Genomic DNA, 24,376 nt, shown 5'->3' with positions numbered 1-24,376 from the left:
TAGACGCTTAGCTAGCTAAGCGTCTATATTCTTTGGTATAAAGTTGTTGTCTATACTGTGGTGGTACCACGTGCAACACGTGAATGGACCGTGGAAGTGTGACGTCACAACTGTCAATTACTTTCCAAACAAAAGTTGAAATGTCCAATCTCAAGACTTTTTAATTTCTATAAAGTTAACATTTTGCTTCCTCTGCTGCTTTTTCTTTTAAGTATAGTGTTTTTAAGATAATACCATCATAATTCAGTGTTCTATTTCTATGAAATATAGTTTAAAAGTTTAAATTAAAGACATTCTAACCTTACTTTATTGATACATGCATTTTATTCTATTTTTATAAAACAACATGCTTTATTGTTTACACAACCTTGTAAAATTGTTGTAGTAACTATTAGAATACTTAGATATTGCAAAAAGCGGAAAGATTCTGTAAAAAAAATGAAAAAATAACGAAAAATACAAATTATCCACACTAAACAAGGTTTGTTTGGAAAGTGAAACTGACATATGTCAATAAAATCTACGTCATCACTTCCACGGTCCATTACATAGTAAGAAAGAATAGTATGGACACTCGACAGGCGGGAAAAAGTACGCGCATCATTTAGCGCAGGCCATATCGCCATATTGAAAACAGACCGACCGCTAGTGACGTAGTGACATCCGACTGGTATTAAGGTGACGTGTAGTGTACTAGTGTAGTCATCAAGTCATCTGTCGTGATTTGTTTGTTTATTTCTGTGTCGTTTTATTTTTCGTTTAATTAAGTCTAAAAACAGTTCTTTTTAGAACTAAATTGTATTATCAAATTTCAACTTCGTATATTATATACGTAGGTATATATTAGTTATATTAGTTTTGTGGTTTAAAAGAGATATTTGTAATTTCATTATGCCTGGAGACCATTGTGCTGTGAACACTTGCAAAAATTCACGTTCGAAGACGGGAGGTACGTTTTTTACGTTTCCCAAGGATCCTCAAAGGTATGTATTTCTGTTTGTCAATATCCGTAACTAATAAACGTAAATTACAAGTTTAAATGATTTAAGACTGGTTCATTTTTGAAGAACCCTACTTTTTGCTGTACCTCTATAACTATTAAAATAATATTTGTGTACTTACTTTTGTATATATATATATATATATATATATATATATATATATATATATATATATATATATATATATATATATATATATCATATATTATTATATATAGAAATAATATTTCTATTTTGTTATGAAAGTTCATAAAACTCAAATTTGCTGAATTTTGTAATCTATAATGATTAATTACTATTTAAATGGGATTATAATGATAATTATAAATAATAATAATAAATTATATAACTTCAGAACAATATAATGATTAAGTTTTTGCCTAGTAATATTTTTTATCCATTTTATCTAGTCAATTTTCAAATTTTTAAAATATATTTGTTTCAGGGCAGAAACCTGGGCACGAGCTGCTGGACGGGAGGATTTATATGTAAAGCTTCCAGCTTTTCATAAAAGTTATCAACTTTGTCATCTACATTTTGATGACAATTGTTTCTTAAATTATCTCCGTAACAGGCTTAAGCCTACTGCAGTTCCTACCATTTTTTCATGTATGCAGGGATCCTCAGACAATCACCGTGATCATTCATATTCAGTTTTAGGTAAGTCATTTTCTATTAGTGTTTTTTGGTAAATACTTATCTATTATTTTTAAAACTTCACTGTCCAAATGGTAATAGCTACGAAGAGTCTCCAAGTTCAATGTTATTTTAATATTAAATATCATGACCTACTCTTGAACCACATTTGAATCATGAATGGATTATATATAATCCATTTAGCATATAACCACGCTATTTGAATCATATGTGATTCATTGGACAGTGAAGTTTTAAATATGTTGGTTATCCCAAAAAGATATTTATTTTTAGTATCAGATATTAATGTTTCATTATAAGACATAAAGTGCAAAACGTTATTAAAACTAAAAGGAGGTAACAAAGTGAGGGAAAAAGTAACAGCTAACTTTATTTCTTGCAGATATCAATGTTTCTAGAAATGGGTGTTCAATGCAAGGTGGGGAAGAGTCTGTACAAGATCAAGTTTCAGGACCAGCAATTAATATTTTGCAGAATATTGTTATATCCAATGGTAAGTACTAAATTAGATATTTACTTCCAAAGGTATCAAGAGATTTCTATCCTGATAATGAATTATGTAAATAGTGCAACTTTTAATATTTTTTCAATTTTATTTATAAAACATGTGTATATAATCTTTTCTTCTTTTTATTTGTTTAGAGTTTTCTAAACTATTGAAACCTATGTTTCAATTTTAAATAGTGGTCCTTATGTTATTATATATCAAAGTTAAGAATGCTCTACAGGTTATACATGGTTATTTAGTCTGTTTGATCCACTCTATGTATAAACCTATTTTTTAAAAACAGTTAAAAATAAAAGTTGTTAAAAGTTATGTGAATTTTAATACTAGTAGTAAACATTCAGAGGATTCATTCATAACAAGTGATAGAATTAGCACTCTTTTTCTAAAAGAAATATACAATACATTATAACATTTCTAAATTGGACTTTTTTCTATTATTACAAGAGTATTGACTTATGTATAATACATTTTTTTCTGTTTACAGATAATGTAGACAAATCAACTCCACCACTGTCAGAATTTTCTCCAACATTGAGCACTCAAACACCTTTACTTCTATCTTCCCATACTCCAAGGAAGGAAGTTCTAAGATCAAAAGTAAAGGAATTGAGAAATGAAAATTATCGTTTGTCACAAAAAATAAATGAACTTGAGAATCAAGTTCTGATGCAAAAATCAGATGTTCTTAACTCATTGTCTGCAGAGGATTGTCAGCAGTTAATTTATAAATTGTGTTCAAAGGAACTTGCCGATTTTATAACAATACAGATTGCCCAGACAAACAAGAAACCACGAGGTCGCCGCTATTCAGATGCTTTTAAGCAAGAATGTCTAAAGATGTATTTTACGGGACCCAGGGTATATAAAACGAAATTAATGAAACTTTTTTATCTTCCTAATCCTCGCACATTAAGAAGGTACACTGAGGAAATCAAGATAAAACCTGGACTTAATGAAAATATAATTCAGATGATTACTCTTAAAGTGAGTAATTTTTCTGAACAAAATAAAATGTGTGTCTTATGCTTTGATGAAATGGCAATTAAGGCAAATTTATTATACAACCGAGGATCAGATGAAGTTGTTGGCATAGAAGATTTTGGAGCTGGTGAAAAATCAATTGTTCCTGCAGTAAGTGCTACTGTATTAATGGTGAGGGGTATAATGAACAATTGGAAGCAACCATTATGTTATTACCTGCATCATTTTTCCATGTTCCAAGTCTGGTTAAATACATTATTACTATATACATATTATTCTGGAAGTAGTGCCAACGATATAATCGGTACGTTTTCGTTTTCATTCGAAGGCCCTGTACCATCAAAATCTGCAATTCACAACATTATTTTTAAATTTGAAAAAACTGATTGTGAAAAAAGAATTGTAGAAAATGCACGGATTGTGATAGAGATAAATTAACCAGCTCGTGCAATTAATGAAGAACAGGAACAGCGTGAAACTGCCGTAAGTAGTCTAACTGAAATCAATTTTACTTGTAACAACGCCCTAATTTCAACAGAAACTGTTATTACTGCTAGAACTGTACGAAGTACCTTAAAAACAAATAAGTACCATTGCTACTAAAAAAATTTTAAATTCACAACTATTCTACTAGAAACTGTAGTGAATGCAATTTAAAAACTTATAATAAAAAAGATGGCCTCTGGCTGCCTTTTATGTAATTTCAGATATAACAAGAAAAAATGCATATGTTCTTTATAAACGTGCAAATAGTCAATGTTCTTTGTGTCAAAAACATTTCACGATATTACTCGGTAAAAGTCTTTTGAATGAACATCTGAAAAGAAGAAAAGATATGAAACAGCTCTCTAATGACTTAAAAACCACAGTCATAAAAATTCTTGGAAAAGGTGAAGACAAGAGTTCAAGAAACCCTACTGAGGAACTTCCAAATCGACAACCTGCTAAGCAAACAAGATGTCCGAAACATAAAGACAGAAAAGTGAAATCATGTGATGACTGTAAGAAAGCAAGTTGTAAGGAACGTAGTGTCACCCGGAACTTTTGTCAAGATTGTTTTAGAAATTAAGATATATACGTATTCATCACTCCCTCTTAATTTTTCCGATATCATTTTTACTTGTTAAAATTTTTTGTAAGTTTACTTTTGTTAAATTATTGTTGTAGAAGTTAAAAGTAAGTCTATTTAAGTTAGTTTACACACAAAATTGCCTCCCGAAATAATTGTAAGAGTTGTTTTTTACTTTAGTAGAAGTTTTTCAGTTTCTTATTTGGCTATGGTAGAAAAGTTTTATTTTTATATAAAATAAATAAAATATTTTTAATAATAATATTTAACTTTTGTATTTTTTAGTTAATAATAAATATTACATGAGACATGTCTTCTTTTTTTCAATGCAGAGATAAATGCTGGTCACTTTAATTTTGGGGTTATTTACGCACCCCACGATTCCAGTTGTGTGTTTATAAAATAACGATACCAGCTGAGGATTAAAATTAAAACAATATATTGTCGATTGTAATTAATTCAAATTAACTTGTTTACTAACTTTGAAATAATATAAACACGTCTCTGTTCTAACCACTTGTGCCAGTCCGTAACTGATTTGGTCTGTTTTCAATATGGCGTCTGGATACTTTTATACTTCAAAGGCGCCGACACCGAGTGTCCTAACTGTTTGTGGTTAAACTGTGCCATTACGGTGCAGTAACCCCGGAGGTCAGCAAACCCAATCAACAGTTTTGTCAGCATTTAATTTTTATATAAAAGAAATAGTATTGTAATTAAATTCAGTTATTTTCAATCAATAAAGCAGTGCAGTATAGTTGTAAAAGTTAATAAAGGGTCTTTTTAAAAAATACCTTCGTGAGTTTAAACCTTTAAGTGGCACAGTGCAGTAAGATAGTGGGAGAGTCTACAGAAGATCCTCGTCGTTCTTAAACGTTTACCCGCTACGAACCAACCAACTTCCAGGGAAAACTACGGCTGTTCAACCCCAGAAGTCAACGAAAATCCAGAGTTAAAGAGTAGAAATCAATTTATATGACGAAAGACGATAAAAAGAAAGCGAAAGAAGAAAAGAAACCAGTTCCTTCGAAAAGAAATGCACCCAAGCATCAGCATTTATCTGTAAGCAAATTTAAAATATTTTCTAATCATAATTTAATTGCTTCACAAGCTTCATCTTTTAAAATTAGTAATTCTCTTTCAACTATTAGTGAATCGATTATCGAACCTGGTGCTGCTTCTATTTCGCAAAATAACTCAGCTTGTCAATTTAGTTTAAAAACCAACGTTAGTTCTTTAGATAATACTTTAAATAGCTTAGATATACCATCTATAATTATTACTCCCGCTAGTGAATTAAATACTATGGCCATGGCACCCGCTCCCGCTCTAGTTTTCGACGTCAATAAAGATCTTTCCATCGTGCCTGATTACGATGGTAATCCTAATGAACTTCACAACTTCATTGAAGTTACTACAATGCTTCTTAATCATTTCTGGGATCACAATAATCCCGATAACTTCCAAAATCACATGATAACTCGAGGTGTAATGAATAAAATTAAAGGAAGAGCTCGAGAAATCATTTCCGTATATGGGTGTAAAGATTGGCCCACGATAAGGACCATATTAATTCAAAACTTTGCCGATCAACGTAATGAAAATTCGCTTACAAGAGACATGGTAAACTTAAGGCAAGGACCCAACGAAACTCCTCAACAGTTTCACGAGAAAGTAATGTCACTTTTAAACACAATTTCGAATCACATCGAACTACATACCGACAATGCAGATGTAAAGAGGAGCAAAAAGGAATTCTTTCAACAACAGGCCCTAACTACGTTCTTAGCAGGATTACGAGAACCAATGGGATCAACCATACGATCAATGAGGCCTACAAATCTTGCTTTCGCTCTTCAATTCATCCAAGAAGAAAACAATATTAGGTATTTGCAGAAAACAACCAATTTTTCATTGCCAAATAAGAATTCTACCCACACACAACCCCAGAGACAGCCGCAGTTCACAACACCACCACAATGGCAACAACCCATGCCCAGGCCACAGTTACATCAACCATTTTTCGGAAGTAATCCAGCACCGTCCCGACCAACATTTACCCCAAGATGGCCAATACAACCCGCTCGATTCCAACAACCAAGGCAACAATTCATGGCAAACACACAACCTCCAAGACCTAACCCATGGGCAAGCAGACCACCACAACAGTACAAACCAACACCGATGTCTATAAGTACACGCCAAACGGGACATAACAGAGGTTCAAACTTCAGAAACTTTAGGCCGCAGCAACCGCAACCACACACCCCAAAGTTCACCGTAGAGGAGCTATTCAATATTGAACAACAAGACGAAAACGATACCGATGCCTACTATGGAGAACAGACATACTACTATCCAAATCAGGACGCATATTCAGATGACTACCACGTAGAAGATTACCAAAATGCCCAATACGAAGAAGAAGATGTAAATTTTCCAAAACTCCAAGAGGAAAACGAAGAAACGTAATCGAACTCAATTCGTATTCAGATAAAAAAGAACTTCCATATATCGAAATTAAAAATCCTCCCCTTAAACTTCTTCTTGATACAGGGGCAACCAAATCATTTCTTAACCCCGAAATTGCATCCAAATTTTATAAAAATTTTATCAAACATGAACCGTTTGTAGTCAGTTCAATATTTCAAAACCATTCACAGGAATATTGTGCTGAAATTCCAATCTTCCCAGAATTTAACTCTAATATTAATTTAAAATTCTACCTTTTTAAATTCCATAAAACATTTGATGGTCTTATCGGCCTTGATAACTTAAAACTTCTACAAGCAAATCTTAATTTCCCAGCATCCACACTAACTACAGCACACTCAGTTCTCCCTATCTTTTATTATGAAACCAACAAAACACAATTTTATACAATTCAATTGGAACCCAGAACAATCACACAAGTAAGACTTCCAGTAAAACAAACAAAAGGCACCATACTTATACCAAAACAAGAAATACAAGGGGCAACTCTCAGTGAAGCCTGCAATCAGCTAGCCTGGACCGAAATGATCAACAATACTGATGAACCTATTCAAGTAGCACTCACCGATCCTGTTAGAAGCAATCCAATAGATCTTCATGAATATCACCTGTATACCTCGGACATCATTCCAATGGAAACAGAAACAAGAATAGATAGCGATCCTCTCATCAGAACAGATCATCTAAATCCAGAAGAAGAGATGCACATCAGACGTTTATGCAGAAAATTTGCAGATATATTCCATAATCCTGATGATACTTTAACATTTACAAATCAAATAAAACACCACATACGAACAACGGATGAAGTCCCAGTTTTCACAAAATCATATCGATATCCACACGTACATCGAGAAGAGGTTCAAAAACAGATCACATCAATGCTGGACCAAGGCATCATCAGACCAAGTCAATCACCCTGGTTATCTCCAATTTGGGTCGTACCAAAAAAACCAGACGCCTCTGGAAAAATTAAATGGAGAATCGTAGTCGATTACAGAAAGATAAATGAGAAGACTATAGACGATAGATATCCCATTCCAAATATCACGGACATCCTTGATAAACTCGGACGCTGTCAATACTTTTCCACCCTCCATCTAGCCAGTGGATTTCACCAAATAGAAATGGCAAGGGAAGATATACAGAAAACAGCATTTAACGTGGAAAATGGCCATTATGAATACCTTAGAATGCCTTTTGGTTTAAAGAATGCACCCTCTACATTCCAGAGAATAATGGACAATGTGCTTAAAGGACTCATAGGAGAAATCTGCCTAGTATACATGGATGACATAATCGTATACTGAACCTCACTTCAGGAACACATGGTCAACCTTAAGAAAATCTTTGAAAGACTACGAGAAACTAGGTTCAAGATACAGATAGACAAATGCGAATTTTTAAAAAAAGAAGTTGAATTCTTGGGCCACGTCGTAACTCCTGAAGGAATAAAACCAAATCCAAGCAAAATTAAAGCCATCATAGACTATCCCATACCAAATACTACCAAGCAGATTAGAGGATTTCTAGGACTACTTGGATATTACAGAAAGTTCATTAAGGATTTCGCAAAAATAACAAAACCACTCACCTCATGTTTAAAGAAAGATGCCAAGATAGAACACACAGAACAATTCCTAAACTGTATCAAAATCTGCAAAAACCTGTTAACCAACGAACCACTTCTACAATATCCGGATTTTACGAAGCCTTTCAATCTCACCACAGATGCAAGCAACTTTGCTATAGGCGCTATCCTGTCACAGGGTCCTGTAGGACAAGACAAACCCATTGCATATGCATCAAGAACACTGAACGAGACCGAGCTTAAATATTCTACCATCGAAAAGGAAATGCTTGCAATCGTATGGGCTACTAAATATTTTCGACCTTATTTATTTGGAAGGAAGTTTAAAATTCTCTCCGATCATCGACGCATTTTCAAAATACGGTCAAGCGTACCCAATAGAAGGATCAAACGCGATTAACATCTTAAACGCATTCCTGCTATTCATCACCCACCATGGACTACCACATATGATAATTTCTGATAGTGGAACTGAATTTAAAAATGGACTTGTTCAAGAATTCGTGGACACTCACAAGATCTTAATCCACTACACAACACCTGATAACCCGCAATCCAATGGAATGATCGAACGCTTTCACTCCACAATCATCGAGCATCTTCGAATATTAAAAGAAAAAAAGAAAACACTTAACATAAAAGACCAGATGCTATACGCCGTTATGGCATACAACAATTCTATTCACTCAGCTACCAAACAGAAGCCCATCAACGTCCTTAATGGTCACATAGATGCTCAAGATCCATTCGATATTGACATTAATAGAACACTGATAAATAATTACACACAGGAGCACAGATTGAAAACAAAAGAGATGTATAAAGAAATAAATAAGAAATTGCAAGAGAGCAAACAGAAAAACATTGAAAAGATAAACGAAAAACGACACTCTCCGATAACATATAAACCCAGCACGAAAATATACACTCGAAAAACAGTAAAACGAAACAAACTGCTCCCCAGATTTTCACATAAAATAGTCCAAAACAACAATCCTGTTACTGTTGATACCCAAGATACTACGGTGCATAAGAAAAATATTAAACATCAACCACCAATAAAAACTAACCGCAAAAATACTTTACAGATGTATCTCAGTAACAGCCCAAGAAGTGAAAATCCAGGACCTTCGAGACAATCCAGGGATCCTCCCAGTTAAGCTTGGAGAAGCCAGAATCCAAACCAGCACCCATGATTTCATCCACTATTTCCAATTGGAACCAATAGCACAGGAAATCGAAACATTGGCATATCAATATCAAACTACAACTACAGCTATAGAAAATGGACTAAGTCAGCCGTACTTCGACAGTCTACAGAACTTCGACAAAACATTGCAGTATCTTCTTAAAACAGCCCAAGAGAAACTCGACTCAGTTTATCCAGCAACCAGAAATAAAAGAGGTCTTATCAATGGATTAGGAAATATTATAAAATCCATCTCAGGAAACTTAGATCAAGAAGACGCAGAAAGATACGATGCAGCAATTCAGTCACTTGAACTCAATCAACAAAATATTATTAACAACATTAATAACCAATTAAGCCTTAATAAGAAAATAATGAACAACTATAACGAGACAGTGACACTACTAACCCACAATCAAGAGATAATAGCCGCAGAAACCAACAAAATCCGAACAGACTTAAACCAATTCGTCTTTGATTTCAACCATTACATGCAAGTTCGAAACGTTTTAGACCAGATGAATTTAGCCTTACAAACCATTATCCAAATATTAGATGACCTACAGACAGCAATCACATTCGCAAAAATCAAAACTCTTCATAATGGACTTATAAAACCAGACGAAATAAGATGGACCATCCAGAAAATGCTAGAACATCATCCAGCTTCTCAGCTACCATACCTCGAAGAAGAAGACCTGATGAGATATTACGAGATAGTAGAAGTAGATGGTTACTACTCCAACCACTCTCTAGTCTTTATCTTACATTTTCCCATTCTTTATTCCAAAGTATTCACATATTTTCATCTATATTCACTTCCAACCATAAATAACACAATAATTATTCCACCTGGACCATATTTAGCTTCTAACTCGGAACTTTTTCAATACATGGAGCTACCATGCAGAAAGAGTGAACCAAAGAAATTCATTTGTCCAGAGAAGTTCCCGCAAGAAAATACAGAATCTGACGACTGCATCAATCAAATCCTAAAATTATCCAATGATGCCGCCCAATGTCAAAACGTGCCGATCACAATTAGCACAACAATTATCCAAAAAGTATCGGAAGCTCACTATATTGCTGTTTTCTCAAAAGCTACTAAAATCTCCACCCACTGTTCTACTTCCAAAATTGAAGTACTCAGAGGAACATTTCTAATAGAACTACCCCCAGGATGTGAGCTCAGAACCAACAACGAAGTTTACATCAACTCCAAAGCAACAATAAAAGAAGAACCGTTAACCCTGCCAAAAATAAAAATTAGTCTTCAAGGGGAAAATCCAACAGTAAAGCCTCTAAAATTAGATAGAATCCAGTTAGATGAACTACACAAACTCTCAACGGAAGAAGAAAGACTCCAACCCGTGTCTTTAAAAACAATGGACCATTACCATCTATGGACACCACCAATATATATCCTGGCAACAGCCCTTATCATTATTTTGGTTTACAAATTACGAGAGATATGGAAAAAGAAGACAACCGAAGAAGAAGATACAGCCGATCCAGAATCCATACCTTCAGTTTTGTTCATCCCTCACAAAACTTCCCAAGGGGATGGAGAAATTACGGTGCAGTAACCCCGGAGGTCAGCAAACCCAATCAACAGTTTTGTCAGCATTTAATTTTTATATAAAAGAAATAGTATTGTAATTAAATTCAGTTATTTTCAATCAATAAAGCAGTGCAGTATAGTTGTAAAAGTTAATAAAGGGTCTTTTTAAAAAGTACCTTCGTGAGTTTAAACCTTTAAGTCGTGCGTTCCACTCGACCCACTTTTCTTTATCTATGTCCCTTTTTGCTAACTTTCAAAAATAACAGTGAACAATTCTTCTATAAGCGTCTATATTCTTTGCTATTATGACATCGTGTTCTTTTATTTTGTGTCCAAATAACACTCGTAATAATAAGAAAATCTCAACTGGAATATCTTTTCATAGGTTAGTATGAAATTGTAAACAGTGTACAGGGCGGTATTACTTCCGTTTTTAGTGATGCGAGAGAACAACCGAACACACCTGTGTTCGGTTATTCTATGGCAGGGGTGGTCAACCTTTTTAAGTCGAGTGCCAATATGAGAACAACAAAAATTTGGCGTGCCACTAAAATTTTTCGACATACTAACATTAATAATATACGGTACAATATGTATTTCTCATGTAAATTCCACATTTTTCCGTTTAGTCAAGATAGTGGAGGTTTAAAAAATAACGTAATAAGTAAAACTTATTGTTAATACAAATAAAATAAAAACGTTAAACAAAAAAACTTAAATATTTTCTTATTATCTAAAATTCAAATTATTAAACAGTTACTAATTTCATGTGGTATTTGAACTTGTATTTTTTTAATTAATTCATCTATATTGGGATTAATTTCGGAACTAGCCAACAGAATTAGATTTTTTAAATGCATGTCAGTTAATCGTGACCGATATTTTGATTTTATTATGTTCATAATAGAGAACATTTGCTCACAAACGTACGTTGAACCAAATCTACAACAATATCTTAGAGCTAACTCGTGTAAATTAGGAAAATTGTTTGCTGGTACAAATTTCCAAAATTCAATATAATTGGGATCAGTAACAGTTGAAATAGTTTCCCTATATTTGGTTTTTAGTATAGTGTGGTTCTGTAAATCAATAATTTCGATCTGTATTTCTGCTGAGTAACAATTGATATCTTGCAGAGAAATAGAAAAAGGATTTATGAAAAGGTCAACATTCATTTTGTCTTTTTGAAAATCTTCAAACCGGGTATTGAATGAACCTAGCAAAATAGAAATAAGGTTTTTAAATTTGTCATAATTTGGAGTTCTACTGACCTTGTTGGCTAATTCCTGCATTAATGTGAAATGTGTCAATCTCTGTTCTCCAAAATCGTTACAAAAAAGTATAAGTTTATTCACAAAAGAAGATATATGACCAACTAGAGTAGGAAAAATACAATTTTTTCCCTGTAATCTTAAATTTAATAAATTTAAATGTCTCATAATATCAGTGAGAAAAGCTAAATCCCAAAGCCAATCTTTATCATTAAGTAACGAGCACTCACTGGGCAGTTCATTGTTTTCTTGCAAATATTTTAAGACGCACTCCTTCAAGTTCCAAAACCTTTCGAGTGCATTTCCTTTGGAGAGCCAGCGCACACTGCAATGGAGAAGTAACTCTCCATCTTGCTCCGTTTCTTCCGCGAATAGTTCTCGAAATTGTCGTCGATTCAATGCCTGAGCTCGTATTTTGTTAATGCAGCGTGTTACAGGGTCAACAACAGATGACATGTTTAGATCCTTGGCACAAAGAGCTTCCTGGTGAATAATACAATGGTACTTAAAAACTTTTCTTCCCAAATAGTTTTCCAGTAATGTAACAAACCCCTTTAGTCTATCAACCATGCAAGGAGCTCCATCTGTACAAACACTATCTAATTTTGACCATTCAACTTTGTTGACTTTACGATTACGTTTTTAAGCTATTGAAAAATGTCCTCTCCTGTTATTGTGACTAGTTGGCGCAAATCCAGAAGCTCTTCGGCATTTTCAAAATTATCATTGGTATAACGGACAAAAATGCTTAACTGCGCATTTTCTGTGTTGTCACAACTTTCATCCAACGCTAAAGAAAAGAATTTGCAGGATTTTAATCCACTTATAATTTGGGAAACAACATCCTGGCCCATATCATCTATACGGCGCATGACTGTATTTCGGGATAATGCAATATTATCGACCATATTTTTGATCTTTACATCTCCCACATTTTTGGATAAATAATGGCGAATAATGGCCACCGCCATTATTCGCCATTATTTACCATGAAACAACAAGAAATGACAGGAATGACAACTGTTTCTTATGATCAAGAAGGGTAATTTTAACCAGTGTTGCCATAGTTATTCAAAATTATGTTTTCTAATGAAAAATAAAAATTTACCTAAAACGTAAAGTTTATAAATTATTACCTACTTTTAACTGAAAAGTATAGCTTTTTTACAAGGGTCAATTTGGGAAACAACATCCTGGCCCATATCATCTATACGGCGCATGACTGTATTTCGGGATAATGCAATATTATCGACCATATTTTTGATCTTTACATCTCCCACATTTTTAGCAAATATTGCCAGACTATTTTTAATTATCTCCTCTCCATCAGAGTAGGCTTTTTTCTTCCGGGCTAACAGCAGAGAAAGTTCATATGATGTTTTAACCATAGTTTCCATTTCATCACTTCTCTTCTGAAACAGTGACTGTTGGCTGGCTAGGGTTTTCTTTTTTTTTTTTTTCAATAACGTCGGCTCACAAATGTGAACCAATAGGATATTTGTTGCTGAAGTCCTTATGCAGTTGTTTATAATGTCGTTCCAGGTTAAATTTTTTCGGAACTGCTACAGACAATCCACATATCAAACAAACAGGCTTTGAAGTATTACGATTAGTAAATAAAAATTGTTCTTCCCAAGCAGGTTGAAAATCGCGAATTGCAATTTAAAATTTTAAAGAAACAATGCGCGATGACAAAGTGTGCACATACAACGGGGCAGTTTAAAATAAACTAAGGCCCATATTTATAGTCGGTACTCAAGTATCGGTCGATGCTTGAGGTCGACCTTGAGTCGTTTTTGTGTTTTATAAACGGATCTCGAGCACGAAATCGAGCTTGAGTACACAAAAATGACAGCTCGTGCTCAAGCATCGGATCGACCTGCCTTGAGCACGGGTTCCTAACCTAACTTGTTTGTTTATATTTATATTTTTTTCCAATTCGCTTCAATACAATATATTTTTTTTTGTTTTTTGAGATTATGGATATTTTTGTTCAACATCCAGGATTAAGTCATGGCAGCTTAATATTTGATCAAAGTTGATTAAGAGTTAGAAAGGAAAGAGGACAAATTCCAGAATTATTAATAGGTGAATTATTATGAATAGTGATTATGCATGCAGCACAGGCACTATCTACTTACTCCAGCATTAAAGCAAGGTATTTATTGATAATGGGCTAAACAAAAAATAGGTTATTTGATAGATATATCATTTTAGGTAATGATCAACAAAATAGATATAATAGTGCACATGTAAGAAATGTTGCCAAAAGGCTATTTAGAACCTGGAAAATATGGTTTCCCTGTCTGCAATGAAGCCTACAAATCAAATTAAATACATATCTTGCAATAATAAGTGCTACAGCAGTACTCTGCAATATGTGTTTACAGGAAAATAATTATAAATAGTGATGATGATTTTCTAGAAAATACTGATGTGCCAGAAAATAGAAATGTTAATGATGTGGAACAAGGTTTAAATTTTAGGAGACATTTTATTCAACAATGTTATGCATGAGAATGTGAATATATTATTGAATACCTATGTTAAATATATTCCTTTTTATTTTATATGTCGAAATGTATTTTTTATATTGTAATTTAAAATAAATGAGGGTTATACTATACTCAGACAACTTAAGCAAGTAAATCTTTATTGAGTTCGAGTTGTCTCTCTCCTTTTAAATAAGTGTTTATTCCTTTCACAAAACCTTTCCTTATCAAATATAGAATTAATTACACGTTTAAAATATTAGTATTCTTTATTTAAAAATATATTTATAAACCTTCACGATAAGTAAATTTGAAAGTAACAATTTATAAAACTAAAAAATGGAATAATATCAGGCTTGTTAAATATAAAATAATATAATAATCGCTTTACAACCACCATTAAAAACAAAATCACAAAAAAAAAACCAAAACTAGTATTTACATTTAGAATTTTTAACAGTTTTCAATATAATACATTAAGTACAAAATACTACATACTAGTACTAGTATTTACATTTAGAATTTTTAACAGTTTTCAATATAATACATTAAGTACAAAATAAGAATAGTTATTATATAAATGATTGTTTTAAAAATCCATAACTATAGATTACTATTAAACTTTGGAATAATTCAAACCTTTTTTTGGCGAATGTTTTTTATTTGCAATTATAATTGCTACTACTCCATTAGTAGTAGTGTTTGTTATTACTGTTACATATTGCCATAAGTATATTTAAGATTACTTACCATTTGAAGCACATTGACATATTCTATAGGAACAACAGGTGTCATATTACAAGTATTACTTGAAATTCTTATTATATGTACAGGTAAGATTTCTCAAAATTATCATACATAACAACTCTTTATTTTGAACTGGAAAAGCAATGGATGGAGTCAGATAATTCTGATGTTACAGTAATTAAACTTATATGTCCTCCTATCTGGTGGGCCTCCTTTTGTTCTACAATTATCTAAGTATGAAAATATAGTAAATTTACCTCTTCCAAATACTTCTGTGTTGTCCCAAGGACAGACGATGCTTACATATATGTCGGGAACAGCAACTTTCACAAACTCCATACCTACATCAGGCTTTGGCTTTTTTAAAGGGCCATCACCTGTAGCCAGCATGCTGTTGTTTCTCTGCATTTTCTACTATAAAAATTTTGCTTGAATAAATAAAAGTATTTTACCTCTGTTTCAATTTGTTTTACAATTTTCGTAGCTGTTCTGAAGTCCTTAATATATCTACCTCAGGCTGGCAGTTATATAATACGCTGTATTGTACTCCCAACCCTTCTTTTTTCATTAAGGAAGCATCGTTTGTCCTTTTATTCTCTACAGTATTATTTTTCTTTACCAGCTGGATTAAAAACACCTTTCCTTTTGTTGAATACACTGCATATTTAGTACAATGTCCGCTCATCTAAAAATCGACATAATTGAAATTTATTCCCTCGAATGCATATTTTTTTATAATATATTACATACCTTAAAATGATTTATTAAAAATTAATTTTTTTAATACACAACATGCCTCTTCTTCAATAAAGCTAAATTTGGCGCTAAAAATATTTAAATAAAGATTGGTGACAATGTTAATAATTGACAGAATCTTCTTTTTATTGGATGCCATCTATCAAATTTACTTAAAATCCCTAATTTTCGTGCTTGAGACCAATCTTGTACGAGAATACCCGAAGTATCGTTTATAGAACACAACAAATACTTGAGCATGACTTTGACGTAAGTTCGACTTGGCGGAGCACGTGCTCAAGCACGAGCTTGAGTACCGACTATAAATACGGGGCTAAGCAAGGGTAACGCAGTCCTATTGCACATTACGACAGCTAGGATCACGTGCACCAATCGCAGCAATATCGCTCGCCAGAGGATGCAATGATGCCGCATCTATCGTAACTTCCGTAAACCTACCAAGTTTCTTCTTATTATTTTTTGTTTTTCAAGTTTTAATTTTTTTGAAAGTGTTTTAATCCAAAACGCTACGCGTGCCACTGATAGGACTCAATCGTGCCACAGAGTGGCACGCGTGCCGCGGGTTGGCCATCCCTGTGGTGATGCCGCGTGTAAAAAGAACAGGTAATCTTTTTAATTTAGTTTATGTGGTTGTAGATTTCCTAAAGATGTTGAAAGGAGAAATGCCTGGATACAGTTCGTAAATAATGTGGGAACTGGGGACTGGGAACCTTCAAAATTTAGTAAATTGTGTTCTAAACATTTCGCGGGGGACTGTATAGATAGGAACTCATTAGCTGTTATCCGTTTGCGTGAGAATGCAATCCCTACAATTGGTGAATCTCAGGTAACAATAATTATAAATATTAATAAATGAAGTAGGTTATTAAAATAATATAGGTAATATTCTGAATTACACCTGGACATTACACAGTATACAACTTCAATTGAACATTTCACTTGCTTTCATTTGCAAATAAATAAGTTTGTATAGGTGTGAACAAAGAGAATTTGGTATTAGTTTAATAAACCGGAACCGTGTCTACGGAGATGAAATTTATATCAATGAATTCTCCTTCACTTACTAATGATTGTGCAATGATTTTTATTCGGTGCAAAGCCTTCTTTTTTATGTAATTCCGATTTAAAATATGCCCGATTTTTAAAAGCCACCGCCATTATTCGCCATTATTTACCATGAAACAACAAGAAATGACAGGAATGACAACTGTTTCTTATGATCAAGAAGGGTAATTTTAACCAGTGTTGCCATAGTTATTCAAAATTATGTTTTCTAATGAAAAATAAAAATTTACCTAAAACGTAAAGTTTATAAATTATTACCTACTTTTAACTGAAAAGTATAGCTTTTTTACAAGGGTCAGTTTAGATTTGGTTACGTTACTATACGTTTATTATCACGTTTTCTTATGAACAATAAGAATTTTGATAAAATTTTATTCTTATTACTGCTTTTTTACCAGCGTTAGGTTAGATTTGGTTACGTTGGTTTAGTTTTAATTTCATGTTTTCTTATGAAATATAAAAATTTTGATTTTTAATTATACAAAATTTTATTCTTATTACTGCTTTTTTACCAGCGTTAGGTTAGATTTGGTTACGTTGGTTTAGTTTTAATTTCATGTTTTCTTATGAAATATAAAAATTTCGATTTTTAATTATATTATAACATTTTATTTATTTATATTACTGCTTTTTTTACCAGTGTTAGGTTAGATTTGGTTTATTGGTTTACATTTTTAATAATAAAATAAGACGATGATTAACGGGTACTCGTTTTGCACGTGGTTATTTAGATTGTATCCACCTGTTTTAATTAAGGTAATTTTCATGAAATTTTTAGATCTTTTAAAGGTTAAAACTGGCAACAATGTCAAAAGTACATAAAATTTAACTTCTTGCGCATGGCCGCGATATTGTTTTGAAATATTAAAAATCTTGATTATTTTAAACAATTTTACCCATTTTTTCATAATTTAACAGTAAAAAACAGTGAGATTTATTATGTTTTAGTTACGTTTTTTTTATTAAGACATGTATATATACTTTTCTTTGCTTTTTATGTAATTTTTTTTTATTCATACTACTTTTTTTGTTATTTTTTCTGTATTTTTGATTATTTGGGCACTTTTACTAGTTTATATATATATATATATACTTTTCTTTGCTTTTTATGTAATTTTTTTTTATTCATACTACTTTTTTTGTTATTTTTTCTGTATTTTTGATTATTTGGGCACTTTTACTAGTTTAAAGCAAAGAAAACATTAAAATTTGAGGTTTTTTTTTCACTTTTTCGGCTAAGTCCACAAAAAATTTGGCATTTTTGAGGCGTTCCGGCTTACTAAATAATTACCTTCTTTAAATATGTACTATTTGACATTTTTTTTGATGTAACAACAGCAGTTTTTTGCGTTTAAAAATATGATTTATGCTTTTTTTATAATAAAGCTACTTTATTTGTGTACAAAATGAAGTTTTATATATGTTATGGTATTTTAGGTTTATGAAGTTTCAGAACTTTTTATGAATAACATTTTTATAAAACTAATATTAAATATGTTTCCAAATGCAGTCAACTTAAGTTTCAAACCATTTACATACTTGTATATTAATTAATATCAGATATATCTTAACCTACTAATTAATTAAATTAAGGATGTTCATATTTTCTAAACCTATATATATATATATATATATATATATATATATATATATATATATATATATATATATATATATATATATATATATATATATATATATACATATATATATATATATATATATATATATATATATATATATATACATATATATATATATATATATATATATATATATATATATATATATATATATATATATATATATATATATATATATTGTGACAATTAGGGTTTATAGAAAATAATTAATAAGTTATATACTACATAATATTAGATATAAAAAAGTATTTGATTATTTTAAATAAGTTATATACTAGAGAATTTTATAAAAATATATTTATGTGAGGGCATTTTAAGAAATTAGCATATAATAATTATAAAAAGTTGTATTTTAATATTGTAAATATATATAAGTGAGCCATGTGCTTAGGCAACCAAAAATACTCTCGGAGATTGACAGATATTTATACTCTGAAGTGACGTTTAAGAATATTTACGAATATAAAGTGGGTTATAATAATATATTGTTTGAAATGTGTATTTTATTAAATTAGAATGTTAAGTTACTAATTTAATTATATATTCTGATCTGAAAAGCCTAAATGTAAACAAAATTATTAATAGAAAAGAATGGAATTCTCTGGATCTCCGGAGATGGCCATGTTGGCGAAATGGTTTGTTCCAGAAAATTCATACAAGTATGAAATAGAACAAATTGGAACATGATCTCTTACGAGATGGTTCTAGAATGTCCAAAAGATATAAATACCCGTGATTTGGATTCAAGATGGCAGTTTTTGAAAGTTTTTAGTCAGAAAAGTTTTAGATAGTGCAGTCAGAAGAGTTTTTAAGTTTTTAGTTAGAAGTCAAGCAGTTTATTATGAAAGTTAGTAGAAGATAGACACAATTAATTAGTGAAGTCAATTGTTCACAGTTTTAGTAAATCAGTCAAGCAGTTTTATAAGAAATATGAAAGTTAGTTGGAGATAGTCCAATTGTTTAATATAGTGAGTTAAATGAAGATTAAAAATTATGCATATAATTTAATGCACATTTATAATTATACACAAATAATTATTGAAGATTAAAAAAGGTATATTGGAAGAAATTAAATTATATTATGGTTGGAGATTAGTATAAATCAACTTATAATAAGTGGATATTGGTATATTGAAAAGAAGAATAAATATAAATGCTGTTTGCTGGTTTGGTTGGTGGTGTATAAATGCTGGTGAAGAAAACTATATCTTAAATTGGTAGAAGCTGATAATTGGAAAAAGTAATTTCACAAAAAAAAAACAAGGATAACTGAAGTACGAAGACATTCAGTGGTGATTAGAATCTATATAGTGGAAAACAGTTCATTTAGGCATTCAGTGAAAGAAAGGTACAAAATTTTGTTAATATAATTTAGTTAGTGTCATAACAATTTCAATTTTGAAGATAGTTTTGTTTAAATTTTAGATTGTCTATAGAATTTAATTAGTTTTATAAGAGTATCAATTTAAAGATAGTTTATTTTAAATTTACATTGGCTAGGTTAGATATATATATGTGTTTCATAATAGTTATAATAAAGATAATTTAAAAAAGTACTTACAAGCTAATTCTTTGAGAACCGCGATAAAAACCCTATATTATTAAAAATACTCATTGCTCATCATTCAAAACAAAAAACACATCATAACAATTTGGCACCCAACGCGGTGGCTCTCTATTTAAAAGAATTAGTTTGGGAAGATAAGTGCTCTCATATAATTAAATTAATTATCAGTAGAAAGAAAAAGTATAGATTTTAATTTTAATTATATTTGAACAAGTAAAGTCTCAAAATGTCTCAAGGAAAGAAAGGTACAAGAAGCAAAAAGAATGAAGAAGATGTGGAAGTAGAAACACAACCTATACAAGAGGAGAGTTTAGTTCAAGTTCCACAAGATACTGCAGAAATGAATCCAGAAAGAGAGGAAAATGTCAATATGGCAGCTTTGATGTCATTAATGATGCAGATGAACAAGACAATGGAAGAGAATTCAAAAGAAATCAAAGAAGACATGAAAAAAATGGAACAGAAAATGGAAGAGAATACGAAAAAAATGGAAGAGAATTCAAAAGAAATCAAAGAAGACATAAAAAAATTGGAAGAGAATTCAAAAGAAGTCAAAGAAGACATAAAAAAAATGGAACAGAAATTGGAAGAGAATTATAGAAAATTAGAAAAGAAAATAGAAGATAATAATAATAAAATTGTAAAACAAATGGATAAAAAACTTGAAGCTGCAGAGAAAAAAGTAGCAAATGAAATAAAAAGTATACGGAATGACTACAAGAAAAGGATAGACAATGAGAGGACAGAAGTAAAGAGGATTATTCAAGATAATAAGATAGATATAGAACAGAAAATAGAGTTACAGAAATGTAACTTAGAAGTAAAAATTAACGAAGACAGGAGAAACACAGAAGAAAAATTAGACGATATACAACAAAATATCCAAATAAATTATAATCAAATAAGAAATGTGGAACAGAGAATAGATGATATTTCACAAATGAGAGACATAGGGAGACCTTACTTAAATTTAACAAATGAGACTGGGATTAAATTCTCTGGTAATATAAAAAATTTGCATCCTAGAGTATACATAAATAGTTTAAAACATAAATTAAGATTTGTGAATAATATTAATGATATTAAAAATTATATTAGAGTGACATTAAATGACAATGCAGCAACTTGGTTTGCTAGTATTGAGAATGATTTAGATAATTTTCAAACATTTGAAAATAAATTTTTAAATTATTATTGGGGTGAATTAGAGCAAGCAAAGTTTAGAGAAATTCTATATTTTGGAAAGTATAATCAAAATTTAAAATCAAATATGGTAGATTATGCATTGAAATTGATAACAGTTGCAAAATATTTAGAACCACCACTTAGAGAGGATGAAACAGTCTTAAATGTATCTAGACATTTTGATGCTGATGTTGTGCAAACCGTAACTGTACAAAATATTCAAACAATAGATAGTTTTATTAATTTTATTCAAAGAATACAAAGAGGCAATATGACAAGTAATAATAACAACAGAAAAAACAATAATAACTTTCAATATAAAAAAAATGATAATCAACAATATAGACAATCATATAATAGATATGGTGATAGTTTACAAAATTTTAATAATAATAACAGTAATCCAAATAGACAAAATTTTAATAATAATACTAATTATAATAGACAACATTTTAATAACAGTACTAATAATAATAGACAAGATTTTAACAATAGAAGAAATACAGAGCGACCTAACTATAACAGACAGGTAAATTGTGTTCGAAGGAATAGAAGCTGCGAAGGCAGGGAACGAAGTAGTACAAGGCAGGAGAATGTGAGTAGAAGTAATAGTAGGGAAAGACATAGGACATCAGATCCAAGTGGTCAGATACAATCTGACAATTCTAATAATCAAAATTTTGTGCAGTAAACTTTCTGAATTACAAGTTAGGCCATTGCTATTATGAAAAACCTTCTGAATTTATTTCTTTAGATGAAGATAAAATTATTGACTCTATTAATTTAATTTATATAAATGCTTTGGCCAAAAATAAAATGATTAAAATTATGATAGATACTGGTTCAGAAAGTACTTTAGTCTCGGAGAATTTTATTTTTAATACATTAAAACTATCAGATATAATAAAAATTCCAAAAATTAAAATTGTTGGTGCAAATAATAAGAAGTTGGGTGAAATTGATAAACTAGCCAATTTTAAAATTAATATTCTTAATAAAGAAATTAATATGCAAGGATTTATTGTCAAGGATTTATGTGTTGATATATTAATGGGAAATGATGAATTGGAAAAGAAGAAAGTAAAGATAGATTTTGAAGAAAAAATGGTAACTTTGGAAGGGCAAATAATTAAATTTATGCAGAAAGATGAGGTAGAAGAAGGAATAAGAGTTGATAGGATATTATTAAAAGAAAATAATGATGTTTATGAAGAAGAAATGTATTTTGATGATAGGGAAATGTCCCAAAAGAATGTAAAGAATAATTATTGTAGTGAATATTTAAGGAATGGAAATTTTAAGCAGATGGATGCCTACGAGGCGGAGTGCGTAAAATTGGAAGCAAGGAATAATGAGTACATATTGAAGAATAATGTGATTTGTAAAGAAGAAGATATGATGAAAGTTTTAAATTGCCCTGAAGAATATAAATCAATAGTCATTTCCATATTGCAGCAACACAAGGGACTTGTCAATAAAGAAAATAGAATTGAAAAAAATTATATCCATAGTATAAAAGTTAAAGAAGAAAAAGATTTTAAAACAAAATCATACCCAATACCATATAAATACAGAGAGGAAGTAAACAAAACAATTAATAATATGTTAGAAGATGGGATCATTGAGAAGGCAGACACACGTTTTATTAACCCCATAGTAGTAGTACGAAAAAGATCAGGTGAAATCAGGTTATGTTTGGATGCAAGGAATATTAACAAGATTACTGAAAAGCAATTTGAAGCACCAATGAGTATAGATGGAATATTAGGAAGAATTACAGGAATGTCATTTTTCACTAAAATCGATTTACAGCATAGTTTCTGGTTAATACCTCTAGAAAGAAAAAGTAGACAGTATACAGGATTTCAGATAGATGGAGTAGTATATCAATTCAAACTAGTACCATTTGGACTTCAATCATCTTGCAGTGCTCTATGTAGATGTCTTCATGATATTTTGGATCAATATGAACATTTTGTAATTCACTACATTGATGATATATTAATTTTTTCTAAAACGGCTGAAGATCATGAGAAACACCTAAAAATTATAATAAATAGATTAGACAAAGTTGGACTAAAAATAAATCAAGAAAAATGTACATTTTTTCAAAAAGAAGTCATATATCTAGGTTATAAACTTAACATTAAGGGAATCGAAATGGATCCAGAACGGACACAAGTCATTCAGGAATATAAAACACCACACAATTTAAGAACTTTAAGAGGATTTATTGGAATAATTAATTATTATAAAAGGATGATACCAGATCTAAGTATAAAAGAAATTCCATTACTTGAACTACTGAGAAAAGGTGTAAAATGGAGATGGGATCAGAGAAGAGAACTAGCATTCCAAGAAATTAAAAACATTTTTCTGTCAAATTTGAAAATATACTATCCTGACTACACACAGCCATTCATATTAAGAACAGATGCATCAATAGAGAGATTATCAGGGGTATTATTACAAATACATGATGGGGTCGAATACCCAATACAATTCATTTCAAGAATTACAAAGCCACATGAAAAGGGGTACTCAGTTTCAGAATTAGAACTAGCAAGTATAATACACTGTGTCACAAAATTAAGATTTTA

The 24,376-nt window shown here is 31.0% G+C and overlaps 1 protein-coding gene and 1 long non-coding RNA gene across 2 annotated transcripts; one reads left to right on the top strand and one right to left on the bottom strand.

Moving 5' to 3' along the window:
* Positions 1 to 717: 717 nt before the first annotated feature.
* Positions 718 to 4,524, top strand: LOC140434723 (uncharacterized). Its single transcript, XM_072523193.1, has 4 exons — positions 718 to 983; positions 1,447 to 1,661; positions 2,041 to 2,151; positions 2,651 to 4,524. Exons 1-4 carry the CDS (start codon positions 892 to 894, stop codon positions 3,583 to 3,585), a joined length of 1,353 nt encoding a protein of 450 aa, XP_072379294.1. The 5' UTR covers positions 718 to 891; the 3' UTR covers positions 3,586 to 4,524.
* An 11,339-nt stretch (positions 4,525 to 15,863) lies between these two features.
* LOC140433373 (uncharacterized) lies at positions 15,864 to 16,395 on the bottom strand. Its single transcript, XR_011949941.1, has 2 exons — positions 16,311 to 16,395; positions 15,864 to 16,245 (listed from the first exon to the last, which is right to left on the bottom strand). It is a non-coding gene; the product is annotated as an uncharacterized lncRNA (long non-coding RNA).
* Positions 16,396 to 24,376: the final 7,981 nt, after the last annotated feature.

This window comes from Diabrotica undecimpunctata, chromosome 2 (assembly GCF_040954645.1).
Source record: "Diabrotica undecimpunctata isolate CICGRU chromosome 2, icDiaUnde3, whole genome shotgun sequence".
Lineage (NCBI taxonomy): Eukaryota > Metazoa > Arthropoda > Insecta > Coleoptera > Chrysomelidae > Diabrotica > Diabrotica undecimpunctata.
This window is presented reverse-complemented; position numbering and strand designations above follow the sequence as displayed.